The sequence below is a fragment of the Henckelia pumila genome, chromosome 3 (assembly GCF_033568475.1).
Source record: "Henckelia pumila isolate YLH828 chromosome 3, ASM3356847v2, whole genome shotgun sequence".
In the NCBI taxonomy this organism is placed as follows: Eukaryota; Viridiplantae; Streptophyta; class Magnoliopsida; order Lamiales; family Gesneriaceae; genus Henckelia; species Henckelia pumila.
Window position 1 is genome coordinate 129,021,948 of NC_133122.1, and position 25,381 is coordinate 129,047,328.

The 25,381-nt window shown below is 32.8% G+C and overlaps 3 protein-coding genes across 4 annotated transcripts; all 3 read left to right on the forward strand.

The window, feature by feature from the left end:
• The first annotated feature begins 7,503 nt into the window (after positions 1-7,503).
• Positions 7,504-11,279, forward strand: LOC140891769 (thylakoid ADP,ATP carrier protein, chloroplastic-like). Its single transcript, XM_073300403.1, has 10 exons — positions 7,504-7,850; positions 8,463-8,519; positions 8,908-8,970; positions 9,098-9,154; positions 9,237-9,320; positions 9,599-9,667; positions 9,762-9,874; positions 9,975-10,144; positions 10,442-10,520; positions 10,747-11,279. The coding sequence occupies exons 1-10, from the start codon at positions 7,518-7,520 to the stop codon at positions 10,868-10,870; spliced, it is 1,149 nt and encodes a 382-aa protein (XP_073156504.1). The 5' UTR covers positions 7,504-7,517; the 3' UTR covers positions 10,871-11,279.
• Positions 11,280-15,053: 3,774 nt separating this feature from the next.
• On the forward strand, positions 15,054-20,784 carry LOC140890703 (protein root UVB sensitive 5-like). The gene is made up of 15 exons (XM_073298695.1): positions 15,054-15,236; positions 15,317-15,376; positions 15,930-16,087; positions 16,222-16,322; positions 17,133-17,191; positions 17,420-17,466; positions 17,546-17,624; positions 17,699-17,771; positions 18,137-18,226; positions 18,623-18,682; positions 18,776-18,889; positions 19,109-19,169; positions 19,241-19,359; positions 19,758-19,850; positions 19,927-20,784. Exons 1-15 carry the CDS (start codon positions 15,097-15,099, stop codon positions 20,155-20,157), a joined length of 1,485 nt encoding a protein of 494 aa, XP_073154796.1. The 5' UTR covers positions 15,054-15,096; the 3' UTR covers positions 20,158-20,784.
• Positions 20,785-20,989: 205 nt separating this feature from the next.
• Positions 20,990-23,605, forward strand: LOC140890704 (cis-prenyltransferase 4, chloroplastic-like). Of its 2 annotated transcripts, none has more exons than XM_073298697.1 (3): positions 20,990-21,469; positions 21,576-21,643; positions 22,680-23,605. In XM_073298697.1, the coding sequence occupies exons 1-3, from the start codon at positions 21,077-21,079 to the stop codon at positions 23,125-23,127; spliced, it is 909 nt and encodes a 302-aa protein (XP_073154798.1). In that variant the 5' UTR covers positions 20,990-21,076; the 3' UTR covers positions 23,128-23,605. The 2 variants fall into 2 exon arrangements, with proteins under 2 accessions (XP_073154798.1, XP_073154797.1); XM_073298696.1 differs by having other exon boundaries at positions 20,993-21,481.
• The last annotated feature ends 1,776 nt before the right edge of the window (positions 23,606-25,381 follow it).

A 25,381-nucleotide genomic window follows, 5' to 3' on the forward strand; every position in this document is an offset into this window, starting at 1 on the left:
TCAAAGGGAAATATTGCAGGAAAAGGCACACTGAAATTTGCTGGACTTCCTAAGCTTCGCAACGTGCTATATGTTAAAGAACTAACTGCAAATTTAATAAGCATTAGCCAACTTTGTGATGATAACTTTCATGTGCAGTTTGATAAGAAACTATGCAAAGTTTTTGATAGTTCTAACATGTATGTTATGACAGGTACGAGGTCATCTGATAATCGCTACCAACTTGAAGAAGAGATTACTTGTACGCATACAAAGATGGATGAATATAACCTTTGGCATCGAAAGTTGGGACATGAAAACTTCAAGACTTTGAAGAACTTAAGTAAGTTTGATGATGTTAAAGGTATGTCTAATTCAAAATCTGGAATTTCATTTGTTTGTGAGGCATGTCAAAAAAAAGCAGACTAGGGTGTCATACCAGATGTTGCCAACATCTGAGACAACACTCTGTCTTCAGCTTGTATATATGGACTCAATGAGTTCAATGGATGTGGAAAGCTGTGGAGGTAAGAAATATTCTGTTGTTTGTGTAGATGATTTTTCACTATATATTTGGGTAAGCTTTGTGAGAGAAAAATCAGATATATTTAATGTTTTTAAAAATTTGCTCACAAGGATTGTGAATCTTCAGAACTTGAAGGTGACCAGAATTCTAATTGATTATGGTAAGGAGTTCGAAAACTCTTTTTTTGAGAATTTATGTGGTAAGAAAGGTATTTATCATGAATTTTTTGCTCTCAAAACCCCACAACAGAATGAATTTGTTGAAAAGAAGAATATAACTTTGCAAGAGATGGCTAGATTGATGTTAAGTTCTGAAAATATCTCAAAATATTTTTGGGCAGAAGCCTTAATCACAGCACGTTACATTTCAAATAGAGTATATTTGAGGAATGGTTCTACTATGACTTCTTATGAAACTCTCATGGGAAAGAGGCCGAACCTTAAGTACTTTCATGTTTTTGGCTGTGTATGTTACGTTTTGAATGATATTGATCATTTTGCAAAGTTTGATGCTAAAAGTGACAAGTGTTTGTTCTTAGGTTATTCATCGGATATTCATGCTTAAATGATGTTTAACTTAAGAACTCGAACAATTTTTGAGTCTATTAATCCTGTTTTTGATGACTTTGCAGATCTAAAGAAGAAAACTGTCAAAGATGAAGTTTATGATCTGTTTGAAAATTCTGGAAATTTAGATGTTGTCTAAGGTGTTACAACACCTGTGACAATAACTCCTACAGAATCTCCAGAAACAAAAATTTGAACAATCCACTGCTGAAAATGAGGATGAATACAGTGAGGTCATTGGATATGTGCATGGAGATATGCAAACTCGAAGGAAATAAAAGGTGGATTATCGAAAGATGGTTGTACTAATTTGCATGAGCTCCACGTTTTCACAGGTAAGATTTTCGTGTTTTGTGTCAAACAATGAATCCAAAAAGGTTGGCATTGTATGGATTGTAGCAAGCACCACGTGCATGATATGAAAGATTAATCAAATACTTGCTCAATCTTGGATTCAAAAAAAAGGTGAGATTGATAAGACATAGTTTGTGCAAAAGTATCAAGGTAATATTCTTATTTGCCAAGTTTATATAGATGACATAATCTTTTGTGCTTCTTGTGAAAAACTTGTTGATGAATTAGTGAAGTGCATGTCGTCTACTTTTGAGATGAGTATGGTTGGTGACTTGGGTTATTTCTTGGATTTGCAAGTGAAACAAATGCATGGTGGAATCTTTGTTTGTCAAATACAGTATGCTAGAAATCTTGTGAAAAAGTATTTGAATGAAAATTGTAAACACATGCGTACACCGATGAGGTCAAGTGAAAAATTGTCGAGGGAAGATGTTGCCGAAGGTGTTGACAACACCCTTTACAGAAGAATAATTGGAAGTATCTTGTTTTTTTTTGTGCTACTGGGCTAGATACCATGTTTTGTTGTATGTTTGTGTACTGTGATAATTCAAGCGTTATTGATATATGCAAAAATCCAGTACAACACTCTCGAACCAAACACATAACATTTGACATCACTTCATTAGAGATTTGGTCGAGAAAGGCATGATCTGTATTGAGTTTATTAGAACGGATAACCAATTAGCTGATATTTTCACCAAAGCATTGTATTTTGAGAGATTTTTCAATCTAAAAAAGTATCTCAGTTTGTGTGCATTATAGACAGAACTGAGATGTTGTCTGGAGTGTTGCCAACACCCTACGACAACACCTTTTCATGCATGTGCATCTTTAGGATCATTAGGCATGTTGCATTCATGCATTTATTCTGTGTTGTGATGTGTTTGACACTTTGTAACCATTTACTAGTTTTCACTCAGGATTCCTTGCAAAAGTGTTTTACAGTTTAATGAGGATTAATTGATAAATAGTTCTGACTAAATCACAAAGTAGTGGAGGGATGTTCGTATATTCCATGATCCTGTCCCAAGTGAAAAGTGATTTCGCAAATTCAGAAACTCAAATTAACAAAAAGGTTAACAATAATCAATTCAATCATAAAATTTGATTGAAAATCAGAATCAAATGGAAAAAGCTACCTAAAGGGGTCCGTTGAAGATCGTTCCTTTAGTGTGCAGGCTACCACTTCTGTAATAATGAATTTAATGGCTGTCTGAAAATAAATTTTTTTCTGAGAATCCTGAAGTGTTGCTGGAAGATATTGCCAACATCGTGGATAACACCTCATTTGTCAACATATTTTTTTTGCATGTGATTGCATTTTATTGCATTGTTACACTCTATTTTTAGACATAATTAAGACATGCATATTTATTTTATGGTGAATATATCTTGCTGAGAAGTTTGAAGCTCGAAATAAGCAAAATTTAGTGATTTGCCCAATCCACTAATATTTCAAATTATTTTGTGATTGAAAGTGTTTTTAGTGGAGTTTATTTCGATGTGGAGTTTCTTTATGGAAATTTTGTGAAAATAAATTGGCTTGATTTATTGCATTAATTCGGAAATTTGTTGTCATAATGATTTCAAACTCCATTTTACCGTTGGCAATTGTTACTGTTAGGAAACATTAACTGCGACCGAGTGATTAAGAGGTGAAGGTTTTGTTGTTTAGATTTTGATCTTATCATCAGAATATTTTGTGGTCTGTTTTCTCTTTGCTCACCCTCACCACATTATCACTTCTATATACTTTCGTCGGTCCTTGCATTATTGCCTAATTCTTCTCTTCTTATTCTAATTATTCAAAATTTCATGGCAGGGAAGATTTTTGATTCACTGATATCTGAACAGAGATGAGCTACAAAGAAGATGTTGAGCCAGATGTTGACAACACCTGTGACAACATCTTAGAGGATGCTTTTTTAAAATTGAGATATTTTATGGTCATTGTTACTACTGCTGATCCATCTTTGATGGTCATTTTTACTGCTGCTGATTCATCCCTTGCATTTTTTGATGAAGGCTCTGAGGAATCTGCCTCAAAAGCAAATGTTGCATCAAATGCTGTTGACATTCCTGCTGACATCTTAGATGAGGAGTATTTGAATATGGTAGAATTTTTCAAAATTTGGAATTTACTGGCTACTGTTACTGTTGCTGCACCCTTTCTGTAGGAAGCCTGTGTTGCTGTTTCTGCGGAAGATGTTTTTGCAGGTGTTGCTGACACCCTGGACAACACCTTAGATGAAAAATACCGAGTAATCCAATCCTATTCCTCTGTTTTTTTTACTAAGAATGTTGCAAACGATTGGCAACACTTTGCCAATTGTGACTTTTTTGAGGACCAAAACATTGATTTGGAAGCATATGACGCACAAAATCTGGTAAGAATTTTCCAACTCAGGAATATGCTCTCTACTGTGACATATGCTACTCTTTACTGTAGACCTATGGTCTTGGAATTATACTGCAATTTGACTGAAGCTGTGCCGAACCCTATTTCGCAAAATTTGGGAAAATTCATTGAGGGTTCAGATTTTTGAGTTTATTCCTACTGTGATTAATGAATTTTTTAACTCACCCGAGGTGGAAGAAGATGTGCAGCCTGCTCTGATAAGATAGTTTATGTTCTTTACAAGAATGCAATCAATACTTGGACTCCGTCCAAAAATTTCACCTTTGTCAACAAGCTGGTGTGATATTTTCTATAGGAACTGGAGCAGCTTTGAACTTTGGAAAGCTTTACAGTTATGCAATATGCAAACTGTGGGTTGGTATCTTGCATTCTCCTGTTTCCTTCTTTGATATTTGCTGTGCTAGTATCTTAATATTTTGAAAAACATGATGATGAGCCTTATCTGCTGTTGTTGAGGTACTGAATCTTGCTCCTGCATTAATTAGAGGTAACATGAAGTTGGACCTACCTTGGTCAAAAACAGGTGCTGTGGCAGATGTTGTCAACACCTCCCCTGCCACTGCCATATTTGTTCCTCCTACTTCAACAGCTGGATTCTATCTTTATTCAATCCCAGATGCTGCATGTTGAACAGAAGATTTTACAAGCCAAAGGATCATTGCTCACTATAAAGCTCGTCTATCTTAATATCAAATTTTTCTTGGTGTAGGTACCTCTTCTGGACAAAAAAGGGGAGAAGATGTTGAATCTGGTGGCTCTAGCTCTGATGGAGAAGAAGCTAGTTCTGGCAAAGCAAATGATGGATTGTCATAGAGCAATAAGTTTTAGTTTTTTTGTGGTTTAAGTTTATTTTGCTCTGCTCTGATTTGTCTTATGTTTTTGCTCTGATCTGGTTCTAATCAATTTTAGCTTGTTTGATTATAAATCTCTAGTTTGTTCTTATAAGTTTTTTTTTCTCTGCTCTGACTTAAGTGTTGTGAGGAGATGTTGGGAACATCCTCGACAACATCCGTGCTTAGGCTAAGGGGGAGAATGTATTTCTGAATTCAGGGAGAGAATTGATATTCAGGGGAGTTGTGATGTGTGCTGAATTGATTAAATATGTTTTGTGATTAACTTCTGAACATGTATTAAGTATTTTCTGATCTCGCCAAGTGTTGTGTGCAGGTGTTGCCAACATTCTTGACAACACTCAGAATTGAAAAATCAAATTCAGGGGAGAACTAATTTGAGAAGTTTGAACTCGCAGGGAGTTCTGAGAATTAATATTCAATGGGAGTTGATGAATTGGTTTTAGGTGTTTTATCCAGAAAGGCAAAAAAGGGAAGATTGAAAGGATAATTATTCCTTGATATCTTTCCATGTTTTGAAAGATTGTATTAATGTATTTTGCCTTTCTAGGATTGATAGTTAAAATTGTGTTTCTTATCTATATGCTTGATATATTTTAAACTAGGAATAGTTTTGATTTGAATTGAGATAATATAATATTCCTAGATTTAAAATAAGGTTTCTTGGACTTGAAGTTTAGATCTTTTTAAATATCTTATTGTTTAAAATATTTTAAATTAGGAATTGTTTTGAATTGATATAATATAATTTTCCTATATTTAAGATAAGATTGATTTGTTTAATTATGATAGGAATTATCTTATATTAAATAACTAGATTTAGTCGTTTGATATTTTTGATAGGAGATATATTTGGACTTATTATAATATATATCTATCTCCTAACTTATCTTTATTTCCTTATCATTGTAGATTCAAGTTTGAATTAAGGAAACAAGATCAAGACTCTTTTTGGAGATAAAATTTGTACACGCTTAAATAGAAGAAGATGACGTAGAGATCTGTGGCTTGGTGAGAAACGATAGAGAGCGCAGAAAAGAGAGATCAATCCATAGATGAGGATTTGAGCTTACAAAATAAAAGACACGACCAAGTGAGATTTTCTAGAGAGCTTCTGAGCGTACATCACTAGAATTCAGAATACATATTTGAAGATCGTTTTTACAACCATTGGTCGTTGTCTACTTGATTGCCGTTGAAGATTTGAGAGCATTGAAGATTAAAGAGTGTTGCTCTCGTGTGTTCGGCATTAAGGATTCATCTCCGTGTTTCTGTTTATTTATTCTATTTCGTATAAAATTTTAGGAGATGCTTTTATTTGTTTATTTTCTCACTCGTTCTTGAGAAAATTGAGTTTTGAAATAATTCACTAGTTTTAGGGTTTGTAAAACTTTTTGATTATTTTATAGTGAAAGTTTTGCCCTGAGGCGCTGCAAGAGTATTTTATACTCTTGCTTAAATATTTGAGTCTGATTTATTTGGTTGCTTATCTATTTTATTTATGCTTTCTTAAATTCTGATGCATGTTAATCAAGGTGTTATTGAAGATATTGTCAACATCTTGTGACAATATCTGAATCTGTTTGTATGTGCGACCTTTTATTACTTTAGTACTTGTGCATATTTACTCTTGATTAGTTTTACTGTTGGTTTGCTGTTACTATTCACGTTTTAATATTTCCGCTGTATGTTGTGTAGGATGTTGTCAACACCTAGTGACAACATCTGATTCTGATAATTTTTATGAGCCATGATATCCCTTACATCTTTTTTCTGCGAAATATCTGGTGTATATTCTCTATTGGAAACAACCTTTACATTTATGAGTTCTCTAACAGCGTGGTGGAACAATATCATTCATCAAAGAGAACTTGAAGAGTTTGAGTCGGCAGCAACTCTCTTGTGGTGTATTTGACAATATATAGAAACGAAGTGGTTTGGAAAAGTAAATGTAAGAAAGCTCTTGAGATTTACAGATAAGTTATTCTTCTTCATTCTCAATGGCTATTGGAAAAATCAGTGCCAGCCGGGGCCTATCAACAATGTTCTTTACATGTTGATAATAAAACTTGGCAAAAACCTTCAGACAATGTTTTGAAGTATAATGTTGATGCGACAGTTTTTGAAAGCTCATATCATTTTGGTTATGGTTGCATTCTTCGTAATTCTCATGGCATAGTGGTTGCAGTAATTTATAGAATCTTGTCTGGACAATTCAATCCAACGCTTGGTGAAGCTTTGACTATCAGAGATGATCAAAGTTGGCTAAAAAATTTGGACTTGTCACATGCCATTGTTGAATCCGATGTCCTCTTAGTAATCCAATCGTTGAACAATTCCGAATCAGATTTATCGTGTTTAAGTTTAATTGTTGAAAATTGTAAAATCCTTGAAAGGGATATATCATCTTGTAAGTTAGTTTTTGTGTATAGATCAGCAAATTAAGTTGTCCATGTTACTGTCTCTATGTCTGGTATGGTAGGACTAGTTACACCTTCTCCTACATTTATTTCCAGTGTAATTAACCGGATATGGTTTAATAATATTGCTTTGTTATTAAAAAAAGAAAAAAAAGTATACACAATTTTTTTATTTAAAAATTATTTACTATATGAAAACATATTGATAATCTCCTTCAAAAAAAAAATCTTGATAATCTAAACTTTTATTAATTTCAAATTTTAAAATTTTATTCTACTTATTTTTGGTATAATGAGCCATGCAAGAATGAGCCCAATAGAAAGCCCATTAGTGAAGCCTTTTCCATCGTTAGATCAGCCATTTTATTCCCCCATAGTCACTGTGAAGTTTCCTTTGAAGCTATGAGCAACGATCGAGCTACAGTGCTATGGCGAAGAATTCCGGGTCTTGACCCGAATGACTATACCAAACCCGACCAATGCGATTCCAAAAGGTTGGATGCAGCCTGCAATGGCGGTGGCCGTGGCGGCGGGCGTGATTTTGCCTGTGTTTCGGTCTCGGAGAAGAGGGAGGGGAAGGACTTCTGGCCGACGTCCGCGCAGCTTATCAAGCATCCATTGGCTTTGGCTGCGTTGGTTCCTAAAGACGCCGCGCTATTCGCCGCCGGAGCAGTTGCCGGAGCTGCCGCCAAAACAGTCACCGCGCCACTAGATCGTATTAAACTGCTTATGCAGGTTTTTCTTTCTGTCAAAATTGTGTGGTTTTTTTATTCCACCTGGATTTCGTGTGTATTTTTACGATTCCAATTTTGCTACTGAAATTTTGCTTGTCATTTAATTTTGTCGGTTATTTTAAGTATTTGAATGCGGCTTATTAAAATATTAATTCTGCATGTTTTGCTTTCCACTTAATTTTGTGTAAAATTAGGGTGTTCCAGTGTGTATTCAATGAGATTTTTGCTAAAGCTAGATTAGAAAGTGGTAATGCTTTATCCTCAACAACGGATTATTTCGTGTAATTTTCTTCTGTTGAATATGTAAGAATTTGTAAAATGTCGAGTTAAAATTAGAGCATGTGTCTGTGTAGTAGTTGAATCGTGCGGCAGGCAGCTGTCTTATTGATGTATCCAAGCGAATTAGTTTCTTGCTGATACTTGCATTCTTATATGATGAAATGTTCAGTTGTACTTCATTATTTGTAGATTAAAATTAAGCAATGAATCTGGAGATCTTTCCTTATTGTGATTTGTCTTTGTTTTATGTACAAAAAGATGACATCTTGAGTTTCGAAAGACCAGGGTGAATTTTTGTTGTGATACTATCTGCTTTTTCTCTAATTTTACGCAGACTCATGGACTCAGAGCTGGACAAGAAGGTGTGAAGACTGGAATAGGATTTATTGAGGTATCTTTGTTGAATACATGCTCCCAGAGCTGTTTGCCTAACAAGATTCCACATTTTACGTTGTTTATATGGGGACCAGAACAAATACATACTTTTGCCTTTTTCACTATAAAGTGGATGATTGAACCTAGTTAAAATGGATGTTTAGACTTTAGAGTAATATTAATTTGTCTGAGAGTAGCATGAAAGACAATGAACTTGTTCCATAGGCTGAATTCAAATAAATGTGTCAAAAACAACCTCATTAAGGGCCTTAGATGTTCTGATTTCATAACATCACCCATCTTACTATTTTTATTTGAAGTGATGAGTCCACGTGCAGTTTCGTCTATATAGTTTCTTCTGATGCAGCACAACATCTTCGCATGACTTTTGAATTTGAATATAGGCTTTGACTTTGATTGGGAAGGAAGAAGGAATAAAAGGTTACTGGAAAGGAAACCTACCCCAGGTTTGATGTTCGTGCCCTTCATAAAACTTAAAAAAGGAGCTCCATATGTTCATACAAAGACTTTATTTAGGATGGAAGTTTTATATAGTTTTTAAACCTCATTTAATATCGTTCTCATATGCTCTAGGTGATACGGATAATACCTTATAGCGCTGTACAGCTATTTGCCTATGAAACATACAAGGTAAGCCAAAACTATATCCTACAGGAAGCATATTATCAGATCATCCATGCATTAGAATGATGCAGTTTTTTTTTCTTTTCAGAAACTTTTTCAAGGAAAGGATGGGGAACTCTCCGTGCTTGGAAGATTAGCAGCAGGTGCTTGTGCTGGCATGACTTCAACTTTCGTAAGTAAAATTAAAACAGATCTGAGAAAAGGTTTACTCTGTGCTTTCCATAGTAATGTGTAGACTGTAGAGTGAATTTAGCTAGTGGATTTTTGGAAGTGTTTAGATAAAGTCACCGGTCAGTACAATTTGTATTTGGTCGTGTGCTTGTTCATGGGACCAAATCAAATATTTGGAAGGTCACAATGTTAGTCAAAATCTCGTTCTAAGTGTCACCACACATCCTTTCATGCACTAAAAACCAACTGTTAATCTATATTTGCTTTCAAATTGCTCAGGTTACTTATCCGCTAGATGTCCTTAGGTTGCGGTTAGCTGTTGAACCTGGATACAAAACTATGACACAGGTAATGGCAGTTTAATCCCTTGTTTTCTTTTTACATGAGAGGGCGCTTTGCATGTGCTGACAAATTATTGCATCTGTACTCCCTTTTCTTGCAGGTTGCCTTAAACATGATAAAAGAGGAAGGTTTTGCATCTTTTTATAACGGTCTAGGACCTTCTCTTATTGGAATTGCGCCCTATATTGCAGTGAATTTTTGCGTTTTTGACTTGTGAGAATAAATTATTCTAGACGTTGTTCAGATATATTGCTGTCCAGGCAGAATAAGCTTGAGGTATGTGGACTTAAATTGAACCTGTTCTGAATGCCAGGGTGAAAAAGGCTCTCCCCGAAAAATATCAAAAAAGGACTGAAGCATCCCTGGTGACAGCACTGGTGTCGGCCACTGTAGCCACATCCTTGTGCTATCCTCTGGACACAATTAGACGACAAATGCAAATGAAGGGTACTCCTTATGTGACAGTTTTGGATGCTTTTCCAGGTACAATGGCACACTACTTACTCTTCATCAAGTTTTGGAATGCATTTAGAATAAGTTCAATATGTCACCTTTTTCTGGTAGTTTTGGATGTCGTAAGCATAAACAATGCATCAGATGAGTGATGCATACTCTGGATTTATATCACTGTATATGAAAAATGTATGTATTCATATATAAAAGCTAGCATAATGAGATTAGAGAAAATAATTGACTTCGTTTCCTTGTATTGTTTGCTTGGGTACTCAAGTTTCTTCCCGCTAGAAGTTGCTAATTGTCTGGTTGAACATTTTGATTCAGGCATTGTGGCGCGTGATGGTGTTGTGGGACTCTACAGGGGTTTTGTGGCAAATGCATTGAAGTCCTTACCCAACAGCAGGTTTGCATCTCTTTCTTTCTGACAAACATATGCACGCAACAATTTAGTCACTGTGGGGTCGGATTTCAGTGGATTATATACCGCTATTAGAATCTGAGGCAATGTTTGATTTTGTTTTTTTTAAAAAAAATCCGAAACTGAGTTCTCTAATATTGATATATGGCTTCCTACAAGCTAACAATTTTGCTAATTGTTCCGTTTTTTTCTTTTCCAACCCCATCTACAGCATAAGGCTTACGACCTTTGATGCTGTCAAGAGTCTCATTGCGGCTGCGGAGAAGGAACTTCTAAAAATAAAAAACGAGAATCAGAAGAAACAAGAGGAAGTTGGTAGCACTAGTCTTGTCTAAACCAATTCATGGAAGGCCTGTTTTCGAGAACATCCATTTTTTTATGAGTTAATTCTATTTCTTAGTGAGTTATTGAATGTATGCAGCTATTATTCATATTCCTTCATGTATTTCTAGGATATAATATATATCCCTCATTTTAACTTTTAAGAGCACATGATTCAAGGAATGTCCGGTCTAGACTTGCGATGGTACATGGGGTGAAAGTGAAATTGAAAAACACTCGATGTAGCAAAGACAATGTCAAAAAACATAGACCTATGGACCACCAACATAATATATATGCTCTTAAAAGTTAAAATGAGGGCTCTTAAAATATAGATTTTGCATGCTTTGTTGTGCAGAGAAATTTGGTTTTGTTAAAGCAGGGTTTTATGGTGTGTATTAATTTAAAATTTGCATGCTTTGTTGTCTAAGTATTGTTCGTAATATTTTGATAAATGAAGAGATAAACTGTTGATAAATGTCAAATTGGTACATCAAATAATGAAAATGGTTTAATTGGTATATGATCAAATTCAAAAGTTAATTTTGCTATTTATTTAAATTGGTTTTAAGTTGAATATTGTTATTAAATTGAACTAGATATATATTTTGTCTTTTAAATATTTATTGGTTTTATGTTGAATATTGTTATTAAATGGGCAAAATCCCGGTTCAGTCCTAAATATTTGGACACATTCCTGGTTCAGTCCTAAATGTTTGGACGTTCCCGGTTTGATCCTAAATATTTTTTAAAAGTTTTCGGTTCAGTCTTAAATGTTTATACGTTCCCGGTTTGTTCCTAAATGTTTCCTAAAAGTTCCCGGTGCAGTCATAAAAATTTTTACATTGCCGATTTTGTGCCAAATATTTCTCAAAATTTATCGGTTTGATCCTTTCATCTACTCGTGTGTTAAAACTAACACCGCGTAGTGTTATATCATTTATGAGAGTTTTGCTATGCTGCCCATCTCTCGTGCCCACCTCCATGCCCACCTATGAGGTGACACTCATCCATTGGATTAACCATTTGTATATGATTCATCTCATCCATTGGATGATTGCCACCTCATAGGTGGGCATAAAGGTGGGCACGAGAGGTGGGTAGCATTAGCAAAACTATCATTTATGATTGAGTTTTATATTATTTATTATATATTTAACATTAAACAAGTTGTAAATAAAACACAAATTTCTTAGATTTTTATCCAAATTTAAATCAATTTTACACAATGTTCAAAATGAAAATATTAAATTCATGATGCTACAAAATAAAAACTTAAATAAAATAAACGAAACTTGAGAAATTAAAATTTAATGATGTTATTTCACATTTCTATTAATTTTGTTATATTCTCATTCATTATGCTTGCACATTTAAGAAAAAATTTGAAGGTTGGAAAAAGATATATATCTTTTTAAAACACTTTTTATAATTTAAATCATTAGTATTTGAGAAAAATTTATTATTAAATAAAACTTAATTTCAAATCACTACTTTAACGGTAGTCAAATAATTCATTATATTTTTTCAATTGTTAACCATAAGTATTCTTCTCTTGAAAAATTTATTGAAAATTTCAAATATTTTGTGAAATAAGTAATACTAGTTATTTGCTAAAATATTTATTTATTTGTTTGTGATTGATAATGTTTTTAACTATAAGATTGCACCGTTCAATTATTTTTTTTATTCTATAATTTTATTTTGCATAATTTATATTATATTTTCATTTGGAAGAAATTATTATTATTATTATTATTATTATTATTATTATTATTATTATTATTATTATTACCTTCTATTTTATTTAACTTTTTCTTTTGTTTGTAAGTTTTTTTTATCACGCTTTGTTTGTAGATAGAAGGACCAAAGCGAAAAAATTTGAAAAATATTTAGGACGAAATCTGGAACGTAAAACATTTAGTACTGAACTGGAAACTTTTTAAAACATTTGGGACCAAACTGGAAACATAAAAATATTTATGACTGAACCGAAAATTTTTGAAAAACATTTGGGACCAAACCAGGAACGTTCAAACATTTAGAACTGAACCGAAAATGTGTTCTAACATTTAGGACTGAAACGGGATTTTCCCCGTTATTAAATTGAACTAGATATTATTTTGTCTTTTAAATATTTTATTGATTGCAATTGTAAAAAAAAATTCATATTACTAATTATTATATTATAAAAAATTTATATCATGCATATGAAATAATATTCAAAGTGAAATTTGTGTATCATAAATGAAAAGACAAAAACACACATATGTATATATATATATATATATATATATGTATCAATTTTAAATTTGATTATTATAAATAATAATATTATAACATAGGTAAATAGAAAAATATCATTTATTATATATTTTTAATATATATCATTTTTGAATATATAATTTATTAATTGTTATATACATGTGTGTATGTACATGTTTTTATTAATTAATATTTATAATATTCTTGTACAATGAATACGATATCCTTTGATAATATAAAATTTTAAATAAATATAAATTCTTTATAATTGTATCAATAATTATTTTGGAAAGTAAAATGTGAATCTATTTTAATTTAACAAAAATATTATACTTTAAAATAATTTATGTAAAAAGTAAAATTAACTTATAACTTGATCATATATTAATTAAGCCCCCATTTGATATCAAAAGCCAAACTAGAAAGCATTTTTTTTTTTAAAAAAATTGCTTTTATAGTTTATAAGGTATTTGTATGATCATTTAAGTGTTTAAAAAATACTTTTTAAAACCAAATTTAGAGCTTTTTCAAAAGCACAAATTTAAAACTTAAAAAAACACTTTTTTTTAGAAATTTTTTTGAAATCCAAACGGACTCTAAGTCATTTTCAATATTTATTGTATCAATTTGACATTTTACTAATTGTGTACCAAAATGAATTTACTCAAATAAAATATAACTATGTTTCTAAGCTAGCAAAAACATCAATATGTAAGATGCGAGAATAAAACTAAATTTTGATATTATGAAAAACCAAAAGATAAACAGATAAACATGTAAGAATAAAAATATAAATTTCTCTAAAATACGAGCATTTAAACAAGTAGAAAAAAATAATACAGTAAAACCTCGATAATTTAATACTCGATAAATTAATAATCTCTATCAAATAATATTTTTTCTGGGTCCTGACTTGTGATAAATGTATTAAATTGATAAATTTGATCAATTAATAAGATAATAATTTTATTAGACCCTTGTATCAACCTATAGTCCCATCAATATTATAATTAATAATTCACTAAATTACAAAAATAACTAGTATAATTTAACAAAATATGATTTTCTTGTTGTTTTTTTTTCTAGGAAATTTAATTTTATTATTGTTTTTGTTTATACGATGAATTTAATTGGATTAATAAGTAAAACAATTATTATTTAATTATTAAAAATATGAGTATAATTTATTTTTTATATACATATATAATAATATATCTACATAATTAATTTTTTGTATATTTATTGAAATAATATGAGGCAAGTATTAGTGAAATACAATTTTAATGTAATTAAATTTATATTATATTTTAAAAAATTAATATTTATATTATTTTAATAAAAAAATTAATCTTTACAATAATAAATTATTAATTTATTGCTGAATCAATACTTCTCTAAATTAATAAAATTTTACGATCTCAATATTGTTGATTGATAGACGTTTTATTGTATCGGATAAGTGGGCCGAATATTTCCCCATCCTTCTATTTGGATTATATATCGTTTCGGCTTCCATTTTTCAATGCGATTATAACCGAGTCCTTTTTTTTTAAAAAAAAAATAAAAATTACAAATTTTACTTTGGTTACGATTTCGATTTGACTTGATTGCAGTAAACCCTTTTCTTGGAAAAAAAAAATATGATCATAAAAAACGTGGTACAATTTGTAAGATAACTAAATTAATTGAATTTGCACAAAACTTTCTTTCGATCAATTTTTTGATCGAAATCTATTATTTTTTATCCAAATCATAATTTGTTTTTATAGATATAGATCGCGTTGACTTGTTTTATAAAAAACTTACATGACACTTTTAATATTTTGAATTCATTCAATTGAAGTGAAGTAATTATTCAAAAATTATTATTTAATATTTTTAAATGATAATAATTTAGAGTCGATTACGATTTCAAAGTGTGTGACGCGAGTTCGTACTTGCATTTGCATCCCTCTCATCCATCGTCTTCTTGAAAATGGCTTCCCCATTGCGCCTCTCTCACCAGAACATCTTCGTTGATTGCGGCAGAAAGCCAACTCAGGCGAGATTTGAGCGGCTCCGGGTGTCCTGTCATCCGGTTCCATCCGCCGGAGCAGAGGGCCCCCAGTTTTCCAAGTAAGAATCGATTTGCGTTTCACTTCCGATTCAGCTGTATACAAAGTCGGCTTCTTTTGAATTTTTCTGATTGGTCACAGTGAGGAAAGCCAACCACGTTTGATTCTACTGGAAAAATACGGAAATGGGACTTCGAAAAGGTGCTCACCGCCTGAAAGCCTGATAAAGTTTAGCTTGCAGCGAATTTTTTTTACAAGTTATGTAATTCCATGCTTATGTAGCAATCTGTTTGTTTCTATATTCGGATATAATTTTCAATGTGTGTATGGCAGTAGTATTTATAAATGCCCCTTGATGCTTAAAGCCTAGTATGTTTAGCTTCCATTGGTTTTTCATAGTATATATATAACCACGTGTTGATTTAGCGATTTGCCGTCTAATGGTTTTAATTTTAGTTTTGTTTTTGTAATGTGTGTCGTAGTAATACTTCCGAAGGGTTCTACCTCTTGAAAGTCTAGTAAGTTTAGCTGGCATGGTTTGATAATTGCAAGTTGATGTAGCAAGTTGTTATATGTGAATTTATAAACTATATATATATATATATATTCATTTTTTTGTAATGTGATCGGGTGATAGTACTACTTAATGGTACTAGCTTGGAATTCTAATAAGTTGCGCTTGTCGTTATTTTAGATTATTTTTGTAATCGTGTTTTGATGAGCAGTTTGTTTGTATAAATGTATACTTAATCAGATATATCATAGAGAGTGATTCAAGGATTAGAACAATCCTTGGGGAACGTTTACCTGAAACTAGTGTATCTCAAGGTTCCGACTTCGTGGAACATGACACAGAACTATGCTGGCTTCCCACAATTATCAAGGACTTCATTCTGCCTGCTGGCTTCCCTGGTGATATGCTATATCTTTACCTTTTAAGTGCCACTTAAATGTCATCGTTCAATCATGTCTCTGCATGGTTATAACTTATAAGAACTTTTTGGGCATTACTATTTGTTTGATTTCATATTTCGGGTGCCCTGCAGATTCTGTTTCAGATGATTACTTGGACTACATATTGCTTCAGTTCCCAACAAATGTGACGGGATGGATTTGTCATACACTGGTCACTTCCAGTCTTTTAAAGGCATGTGAATCTAATTCAGGCCGTAAATTCTGCTAGGGTATGTTACCTTGTAAAAAATCAGCAAACATTTCAAAACTTCTTTATTTCATCAGTGTATGGACTATGGAAGAACATTACCAACTCTGAAAAATTTTAGTTGGATTATAGTAGAGCTTAGAGGTTAAGTACATCTTGAAATCTGACAGAAACTTTGTTTCAATTTTCATATTCCTTTGAATGCATTCAAGGCTCTAAATTTGCAACTCTTCAACAAAAACAAAAGGGCAATTTTTCTTTGTTCGCATGGAGGATGCCATGGGTAAAGTCTTCACATATCTTTCCTAAAATCATGTAAATGTTATCATGCTTTTATATTATCTCTTAGGGAAAAATGCAATTTTGGTCCGATAATTTTGTTATTTTGTGATTTTGGTCTATTATGTTTTCAGTTTCAGTCGTCCTGTATATTGCGATTTTTGGCAATTTTAGTTTTTCTCATTGCAAATGTTGATGTGACACTACACACGCCAGCTCCACATCGGCACTATCTTGATGCTATACCAGTGTCACGTCATAAAAGGACTAAATTTTTTTTAAAAAAACAAAGATTGCAGATTAAAACCGAAGTCTGACAACATATAAGACCGAAATCGCAAAGAAACAAACATAGAGGACCAAAAAATCAATTTTTTTCCTATTATTTTATGGCATCAACCATTTTTTAAAATAACTTTGCTTTTCCATTCAAATCATTGATGTCAACTTTGTACCGTTGTTCCGCACTAGTGTACTTTATGTTCACCGTTCAAAATTTTGTGTTGTTAAATACAGGCTGTTGGAATAGGGTCATTTTCAGGATCCACTGCAGCAGCCGCCGCCGCCACAATCAGGTATAGTTTACGACTCTTAGTAATGAGCTGTTTTTTGCAGTCTTTCATTTTACTTTTGTGTGGTCTTAACATTAATTTATGATGTGTCCGGCATGGTAATCACCCTGCTCTATTGGTAAAGTTTTTTTTCGATGGTAAATATTTTTGAAAGATGTTAAAGAGACACTTTTATTCTCTTAAAATGCTGGAGTTCAGAGTATTAATGTAGGATTGTTCTTGTTTCTGCAGATGGGTGTCTAAGGATGGCATTGGTGCTCTTGGTCGATTATTCATTGGTCTGGATATCTACTGTCGCCATTAGAAAGGATACCACTGATATGAAATTTTGAGTGATTATGGCTTCTTTATTGTCAGGTGGAAGATTTGGTAATCTTTTCGACAATGATCCTAAACAATGGCGCTTGTATGCGGACTTCATTGGTAGTGCAGGAAGGTCTGAATTCTACTTCTTGAAGTGTGAAGAGCTGTTTCATCATTCTATGATGTAAATATGAACTCTTGTTGCAGCATCTTTGATCTCAGCACACAGTTATATCCTGCTTATTTCTTGCCATTGGCATCAGTTGGTAATCTTGCCAAGGTAAAGTTACTTCATTTTTTTTGTAGGTCACCCTAAGTGTCTATAATTTGTGCCCCTTTTGTGCTTTGAAAAATGTGGCCACATTTAGAAGAATGGTGATGCCTATACTTTCATGTTTTCTGAAGTTAGTCTGAAGACTCACTTTTGATGTTTATAGTAGTTAAACAATTGATATGGTATACAAAATTTCTGGAACTAGAAAATTTAACCATTCGTAACGAAGAACCACATTATAGATTACTGGTATTCAATACCTAGAAACCTGGAAAACGTGTGCTCAAATTATTATCACAAGAATATCCAAACTGGAAGTTGACAAATCATATGGTTTGTTGCTTTTTCCAATAATATTCCTGCCTTTGCAGGCTGTTGGGAGGGGCCTAAGAGATCCATCATTCCGGGTTATACAAAACCATTTTGCGATCTCAGGAAATCTGGGAGAGGTCTCTGCAAAGGTAGGCGGCTATGATCATTTTTGCTATCAGAAATGTGTTGCTCAGATTGTTGATTTAAGATTTGGCATAGGTCCTCTGATTGCATCCCTTTATCGGTTTCTGATTTTGGTTACATGCTTGCTGTATATTGTTAATTTAATGAGTGGGAGGGGTTGAATACCACTTCACCGATCTTTTAGATCTTTCATGATTCTGGAAACAACCTATGCTAGGATTTTAAGATACCTTTGTGGTGACATCCAATTAGCGAGAATTTGTTGTGCTATGTATTATAATTGTGCTTTTGCCAAACTATGGAAATAGAGGTAATGCTACTACTACAGAACTAATTCAATTACAGGTTAATTTCACAATATTTTTCTTTCTTGTTTTTCTTTTTTGCACCAAAATCGGCAGGAAGAAGTTTGGGAAGTAGCTGCTGAGCTAGTTGGACTAGGTCTAGGCATACTTGCTTTGGTATGTAGATACCTGGCTATCAATTTCTCATGATATCAATCTCCACTCATTTCAAGGTTCATTCTTCATTCATTTCAATTAAGCTATATGTAGGATACTCGTGGTATTTCGTCATCATATCCTACGATGGCATTAACTTGGCTGGGCATGCGGCTGCTACACCTTTGGTTGCGCTATTTGTCCCTCTCTGTTCTGCGGTTCAATACAGTAAGCAATTTCTTGTACATGTTAAACCAGAGATGGTAACAATTCTACATGCTTGTGCAAATTTATAAAATGTATTTTTTATATCTGAACTCCTTAAACTAGATTGACGAAGGTTTTTATAGTATCTATGTCATAAACAAGAGAGACTAATAATAGGAAATATTCTTGCTTTACGTTGGTTAGCTGCATTTAAATCCTTTACTCATCATTTTCTGGCAGATAAATCTTAAGCGTGCTCGTATACTGGTAAATTCGCATGTGTTGTACCGGAGAGTTCCAGGTAAGCTTATTCTTGTGTCATCTACTTTAGCAATTTTATCTGGATGAATAAATAAACATCCTTCCGGCCAGGAATCAATGACTGTAACAAAATGGAAGATATATTATTATGGGAAAGGTTTATAAAACCAAGAATTATATTTGGTGTATCCTTGGAGGAGATGATTACAGGCAAGACACGTGGCTTCATGGTACGATATTATTTTCTCAGTTGTCAATTTCTCCTCATATGCATTTGGATTCAGGGATTTGCAATGAAAAGATTTCAATCATTCAGACAAATCCACAAATATTTAATTTCTAAATTTATCGATTTGAAATCCTTCAAAGATTATTCTGAGTTATATTTTTATCATAGTGATCGATTTGAAATTCTTACTAGTTACTTCAATGGAGTCATTGACATTTTTTTATTTCAAATCATAATTTGAAATCTATCCACCAATCCAGATGGAGCATTAATTTATTTTATTACAACATCAATTTATTTGCCCCATTGTGAACTTAAATTTGTAGAATTACAATCAAATTGATTAAAAATGTTATGCTAGAGTTCAAATGGTTGATTTTCTCCATTTTCTTTTAACAGTTGAGGATTCTTCTCAAACTTTATGCAGAAGAGAAATACTTTCTTGTTCTGCACCAACATCAAACAGAATATGAGGTCTTTGTGTCCTTTAAGGTATACATGCAGCCATATGAATGCATACGAATTTTCTAACAATGTCGATAATTTATCAAGCTAGTTTATTCTACAGGAAGGAGCTACAAGCGTATCAGTGTTGCGAAGCGTGTGGCAATCATACTGGCTCCATCAAAACTGGAGTAAATCAAACGACACCTTCCATCAACTCGAGCAAAGCTTGGTGGAATTGAATACTAGGTTTGATGACTTCCTGCTACAACTTGAAGCATCTGGATGGGATGCAAGTCAAATAATTTTAAAGGTGCCGAAAGAAATTTCAGTACAGGAACACCATACTTTGTGATCGATCCTTTCCCTTCCAATTCAGCAAGGGCGATCTGAAAACACTCCTGAAAACGGCAGACAGAGTAGTGCCACCTTGAAACAAAAATCAACTTATGTGTCGTGTTTTAAAAATTCAAGTTTCACCCGCTGAATTTCATTGTTCATCCTATTCCCCAGACTCCTCTGAAGTTTCTGGGTCCATTCTTGCTCCTAATCTGCTTTTCTATCCTTTGAAGCTGAGTTCCAACTCCAAGGAGACCTTAGGCATTGTCGTTTTAACACCGTCTTGCTTTTCAATGAGTCGGCATCCTTTTCGCCAATGGTCCTTGAAAGTACGTTATCCATTGCTAAAGTTCCTCTTCCATGGGGTGTGACTGAAGTATAAGGTTAACCTCCTGGGCTGCCATTTCTTGGGAAGCTGGATTTTGAAGTTTTTCCCTTCTCAACACAAATTTTATTGTAGATTTATGCTGGCTCTGTTGTTTACTTGTTGCCTCTACTTGTTCCCGCATGTGCGGAAACGAGTAGGAATTGAACTTATGTGGACTTTCGCCGAATATATGTTATTCAATGTAATCTCTTCTCGCATTTAAATTGATCCTAACATTATTATTTTGATGAATCAAGTAAATCCAATTTAAAATCAGATTCAACATATGATGATTCAAGAAAGACTAATGATTTATCTTATGTAGGTGTATTACAATGATTTCTAGCCTTTTCTTTTCTTTTCTTTTGAATGGATGATTTCTAGCCTTTCACGGCAATATGGAATATAATATTTTTTATATTTTACAAAATGGGATTAAATTCACTATTATTTTTGATAAATTATTCTTTTTATTTCTGATAATTTTTAAACAAAGAATATAAAATTTATAATATGATATAATCTAGTATAAAATAATTGTTCTTTTGAGTCTTATCTCCTCAGTGCAATGGCAGCTTTCCAAATCCATCATCAGCGCTTCCCTCACGCGCCGCTCCATGAACTCCTCCCTCCGACCACGCGCCGTCCTTCTTTTTCCTTCGTTTCGAAAGCTGCCACGGCGACCGGAGCGCCGCGAAATGGCGTATCAATCAATGGCTTGCCGCCTGTTCATTATACGGAGGAAGACCCGATTCCGCTTCCTCCGGGGCTCCGGGAGGAGTCAATGCCAAGCCATGTGGCGGTGATTATGGACGGGAACCGGAGGTGGGCCCGGATGAGGGGTTTGCCATCCGGGTCGGGTTACGAGGCCGGGGCTCGGGCTTTACGGAGACTCGTGGAATTGTGCTGCAAGTGGGGGATCAGGGTTCTTACGGTCTTTGCTTTCTCATCGGACAATTGGGTTCGTCCCAAAGTATAGTAAAATACTTCTTCACTTTTAGAAAAATGCTCTTGTTTGGTTTTACTTGATTTTGTGTTTTTTTTTTCTACTAATAATTTGATTTTAGATGGAGACAAATTTCTTGATGGGGTTGTTGGAGAGAGGATTGAGAAATGAACTCCAACATTTGATAAGGTATTCCTTTGAATTTGCTTCTGGTTGGTTATTGATTTATGAGAAATGATTCATTAAGTTATTCGTGGTTCAATGGGATTCTCATTTTGGTGATAAATCAGCATCTTGTTGTGTGTGTGCGTCATTCTTTAGATTGATCAAAATTCTATCTTTCGGTTGGTGAGATACTTTTGGACTATTACTTTGTTGTTGAGTTTGAATTATTGGTTAACTTTGATGCTACTGTTACCAAGATTTTCTTTTGTTTTAATTGTTTCTCTATGAAACTGTCATTCATTAGAGCTAGCGGGTTGCGGATGATGCTTATGTGAGTTGATTCCAATTTTGTGTATTCGATGGAGGAGAATTGATGACATTTAATTATTTTTGTGGATTTTAAAAGTTCAGAGGACTTTTATATACTCTATAGAAATATAGTGGTATTAAAAATAGATTTTTTTTGAATTTTAAAAGTCAAGAAGTATTCAACCTTGATTTCTAAAAACTCTACAAAAGCCTAGTGTTATTCAAAATGTCAATGGATTTTTAATGACTACATGAAATTCATTGACATATAAACATTAATGCATAAGGTACAACTATAATTTGTAAAAAAATGTCTTTGGTCTATCACAAAGATTTGGATGAATTTCTAAAATTTATATGTCATTCTCTCCCATATTCAAAATGCATTTCTCTCTCTCTCTCACTATATATATATAATTAACTATCTCTTTTCATCTTCATGTACTTTTTCATTGTTTTCGTAAATTTTTTGGGATAGTTTGAATTAAAAATAAAAAATATTTCATTCAAACATTTGAAATTTTGGAATTTATTTTGTGCTTTTTAATTTATGATTTATACCAATAATTGTAATATTTAATAATAATAATAATAATAATAATAATAATATATGATTCAAAATTCCGTGTTTTTGCATCTTGGAAAATTGTCTTTTATGTTTTTGCTTTCTTGTAGTGGTGATACGTGCATTACTATATCATATCTATTGGGATACAATGAAGTTTATCTTTTACATAATGGTTGTGGACAGAGAGAAGGTTCGCATTTCTCTTGTTGGAGACTGCACTAAACTTCCCAAACCACTTCAGGCCTTGCTTAGTGAAGCGGCTGAAACTACGAAGAACAACTCTCAGCTTCACCTCATTCTTGCAGTTAATTACAGTGGCCAAAACGATCTCGTGCAAGCTTGCCAAAATATCGCACAGAAAGTGAAAGACGGTCTCATTGAACCAGAAGACATCGATAAGTTTTTACTCGAAAGTGAACTGGAAACAAACTGTACTGACTTTCCGAACCCTGATCTGCTAATACGGACGAGTGGTGAGCTTAGGATCAGTAATTTCTTGTTGTGGCAACTGGCTTACACGGAACTGTATTTTGCAAATTCGCTCTGGCCTGATTTTGGAGAAGATGAATTTGTGAAGGCTTTGCTCTCCTTTCAGCAAAGGCAGAGACGATACGGTGGAAGAAGTTCTTGAATTGTAGTGAGTTGGATGGTAAATGGACTACACAAGAGATCGTCCAAAAGTCTCATTTACCCATTCGCCTCGCCCCCCTTGAAAAATTCTTGACATCAGAACTCAGAAGCCGAATCATATGAAACTTCTTCCAAGATAACATAAAGTATCTTGGATACTGGTAGCAGAGAGCAATTACTACAATGAACAATATTCTGACTAAGCAGATGATATCTGTATCGTCTTGCAACGGACTGAAGATTGCTCCTGAAAATCAACAAACATTTGCATCGAAGTGAAATTCACAAGTTTTAGCCACCCAACAAGTACATCCCCTTAGACGGCTCCTACGACTTTTCCAGCACTTGTATTTATGTTCTTGTTGGCTGAACATTGGATACCAGATTTTTTTTGGGTGTTGATTTTATCAGCACTTGTTAGGTTTACATTATTATTTATTATTGAGGAAATGTGGTATATATATAAGAAAATAAAAGAAGTATTGAGTTATCGGGTTGTGAGCATTCATTAATTAGGTGTTTAGACACTCATTTTGCTTTTTATTTACTTACTTTATATCTTTATTATCTTACTATCTTATAAAACTTGAGCTACTTTTAAAAACCGTTTTGGTACGTTTTGATGACACTAAACTATATTTACCGTTTAATCCTTGGTAGTTATTTAAAATTTAATATATTTATATTAAAAAAATGGTAAAAATAGGTGAAAAACAAAAAAAAAAAATTTGTCTTTGCATTTTGAAAACTGCATTCTACACATCATTAATAACTATACCTACTTCTTCTATGTTGAAAGAAACTGAAATGAATTTGGTTTATATTATATTGACCACACACGCATAGCGTGTGCACTTTTACTAGTTATTTTATTAAATGTGCGTATCCTATTCTAACTCTTTTTGGTGTCATGATCTGTTTTCTTCAATTTTTTTCTTTTGTACCCCTACAATCTCTCTGCAAACTTTTATCATATCACTTTCTATCAATTAAAACTGAATTTCATTCCTGACTAATTTTTTTTTATATTTGAAAAAAATAAAAAAAAATAAATAAGCACTTTAAAATTAACAAATTATTCAATATACAATGCATTATATTTGTATATAATAATTGCGTGTGTTTCGTCGCTAGTATCTTATTAAATTTTACCAAATTATATTTATATACACACATAAATTTAATTACTAAAAAAACCAATCGACAAACCTGCTCATTGGTACGGTAATTCTGAAAAAAAACTACATCAGAAATGTTTTAGGTAGATATCTCGTATGTTGGGAGTAACATTCTTGGTGCATTTTTATACATTTTGAATTCAGATGTTCATATTATCATATAAATATCAATGATCCATCGAGAATAACATTCTCCGTGTAACATAGATAAAACTATTAGGATATGTCCCAAAAAGAGTTATATGTATTCCTATTTTGCAATCGTGTGGATACTTGCGATATTTTGTAACCTGTGCTACTTCTGTTATGTTTTTAGTCCAAGCTAACGAGATTTTAATAGCGGTGACAAAAAATTTCAAAATTTCGATCTTTCCGAATCTCATTCCATTTCCGTCATGAAAAAAATCCCATCTCACCATTTTCTCGACTCGAATTTTTGGGATTTTTCGCGTCCCGATTAATATCGGAAGAGGGATCGGAAATAAAACTTTATCCCGACGGGATTCTCGACCTGTCCCAAAATAATATTATAATATATTTTATTAATAATTTTATTAATAGATTGAGCTAAATAGTATTGTGTTTCAACTCATATAATAATTAATTGTGGATTTAATTCGCATAATTGTTTATTGTTGAAACGATCGAATATTAGAATTACAAAATGACATTTTATTTTTGTGTATTTTTTTAAAATTAAATTAATAATATAATTAATTCATATTTGTAATTATCTAATTAGAACAAATATGTAGAATAAGAGATGCAATTTGACAATCTATTTAACAAAATAATTTATATCCGAACATTTTATTAATAATTATCCGATTTACAATACGATGTTCTTATCTTGACAAAACCTTGAAGCATTATGCGAAATATTTTAATAATATATGTTTTAAGTTGAATATTTATTTTTAATTTAGAAATATAAATTTCTAAATAGTATTTTTTAAATAAATAATCTCATTTTTTTTTTGTTTTTGGAACAATATCTAGAAAATGAAAAAAACCGGGATTTTCTTTCCCTACCCGACGGGATCCCGAATATTCGAGTTCTGAAATGTGTCGGGTACG

Bases quoted from the DNA above. Each gene is read 5' to 3' on its own strand.
- LOC140891769 (XM_073300403.1), top strand. From the start codon at position 7,518: ATGAGCAACGATCGAGCTACAGTGCTATGGCGAAGAATTCCGGGTCTT. The intron at 8,520-8,907 runs GTATCTTTGTTG...ATTTGAATATAG, and splicing joins CTGGAATAGGATTTATTGAG to GCTTTGACTTTGATTGGGAA. The intron at 9,668-9,761 runs GTAATGGCAGTT...CTTTTCTTGCAG, and splicing joins GATACAAAACTATGACACAG to GTTGCCTTAAACATGATAAA.
- LOC140890703 (XM_073298695.1), top strand. From the start codon at position 15,097: ATGGCTTCCCCATTGCGCCTCTCTCACCAGAACATCTTCGTTGATTGC. The intron at 17,192-17,419 runs GTATAGTTTACG...TTGTTTCTGCAG, and splicing joins GCCGCCGCCGCCACAATCAG to ATGGGTGTCTAAGGATGGCA. The intron at 17,625-17,698 runs GTCTGAATTCTA...CTCTTGTTGCAG, and splicing joins TTCATTGGTAGTGCAGGAAG to CATCTTTGATCTCAGCACAC.
- LOC140890704 (XM_073298696.1), top strand. From the start codon at position 21,077: ATGGCAGCTTTCCAAATCCATCATCAGCGCTTCCCTCACGCGCCGCTC. The intron at 21,482-21,575 runs GTATAGTAAAAT...ATTTGATTTTAG, and splicing joins ACAATTGGGTTCGTCCCAAA to ATGGAGACAAATTTCTTGAT. The intron at 21,644-22,679 runs GTATTCCTTTGA...GGTTGTGGACAG, and splicing joins GAACTCCAACATTTGATAAG to AGAGAAGGTTCGCATTTCTC.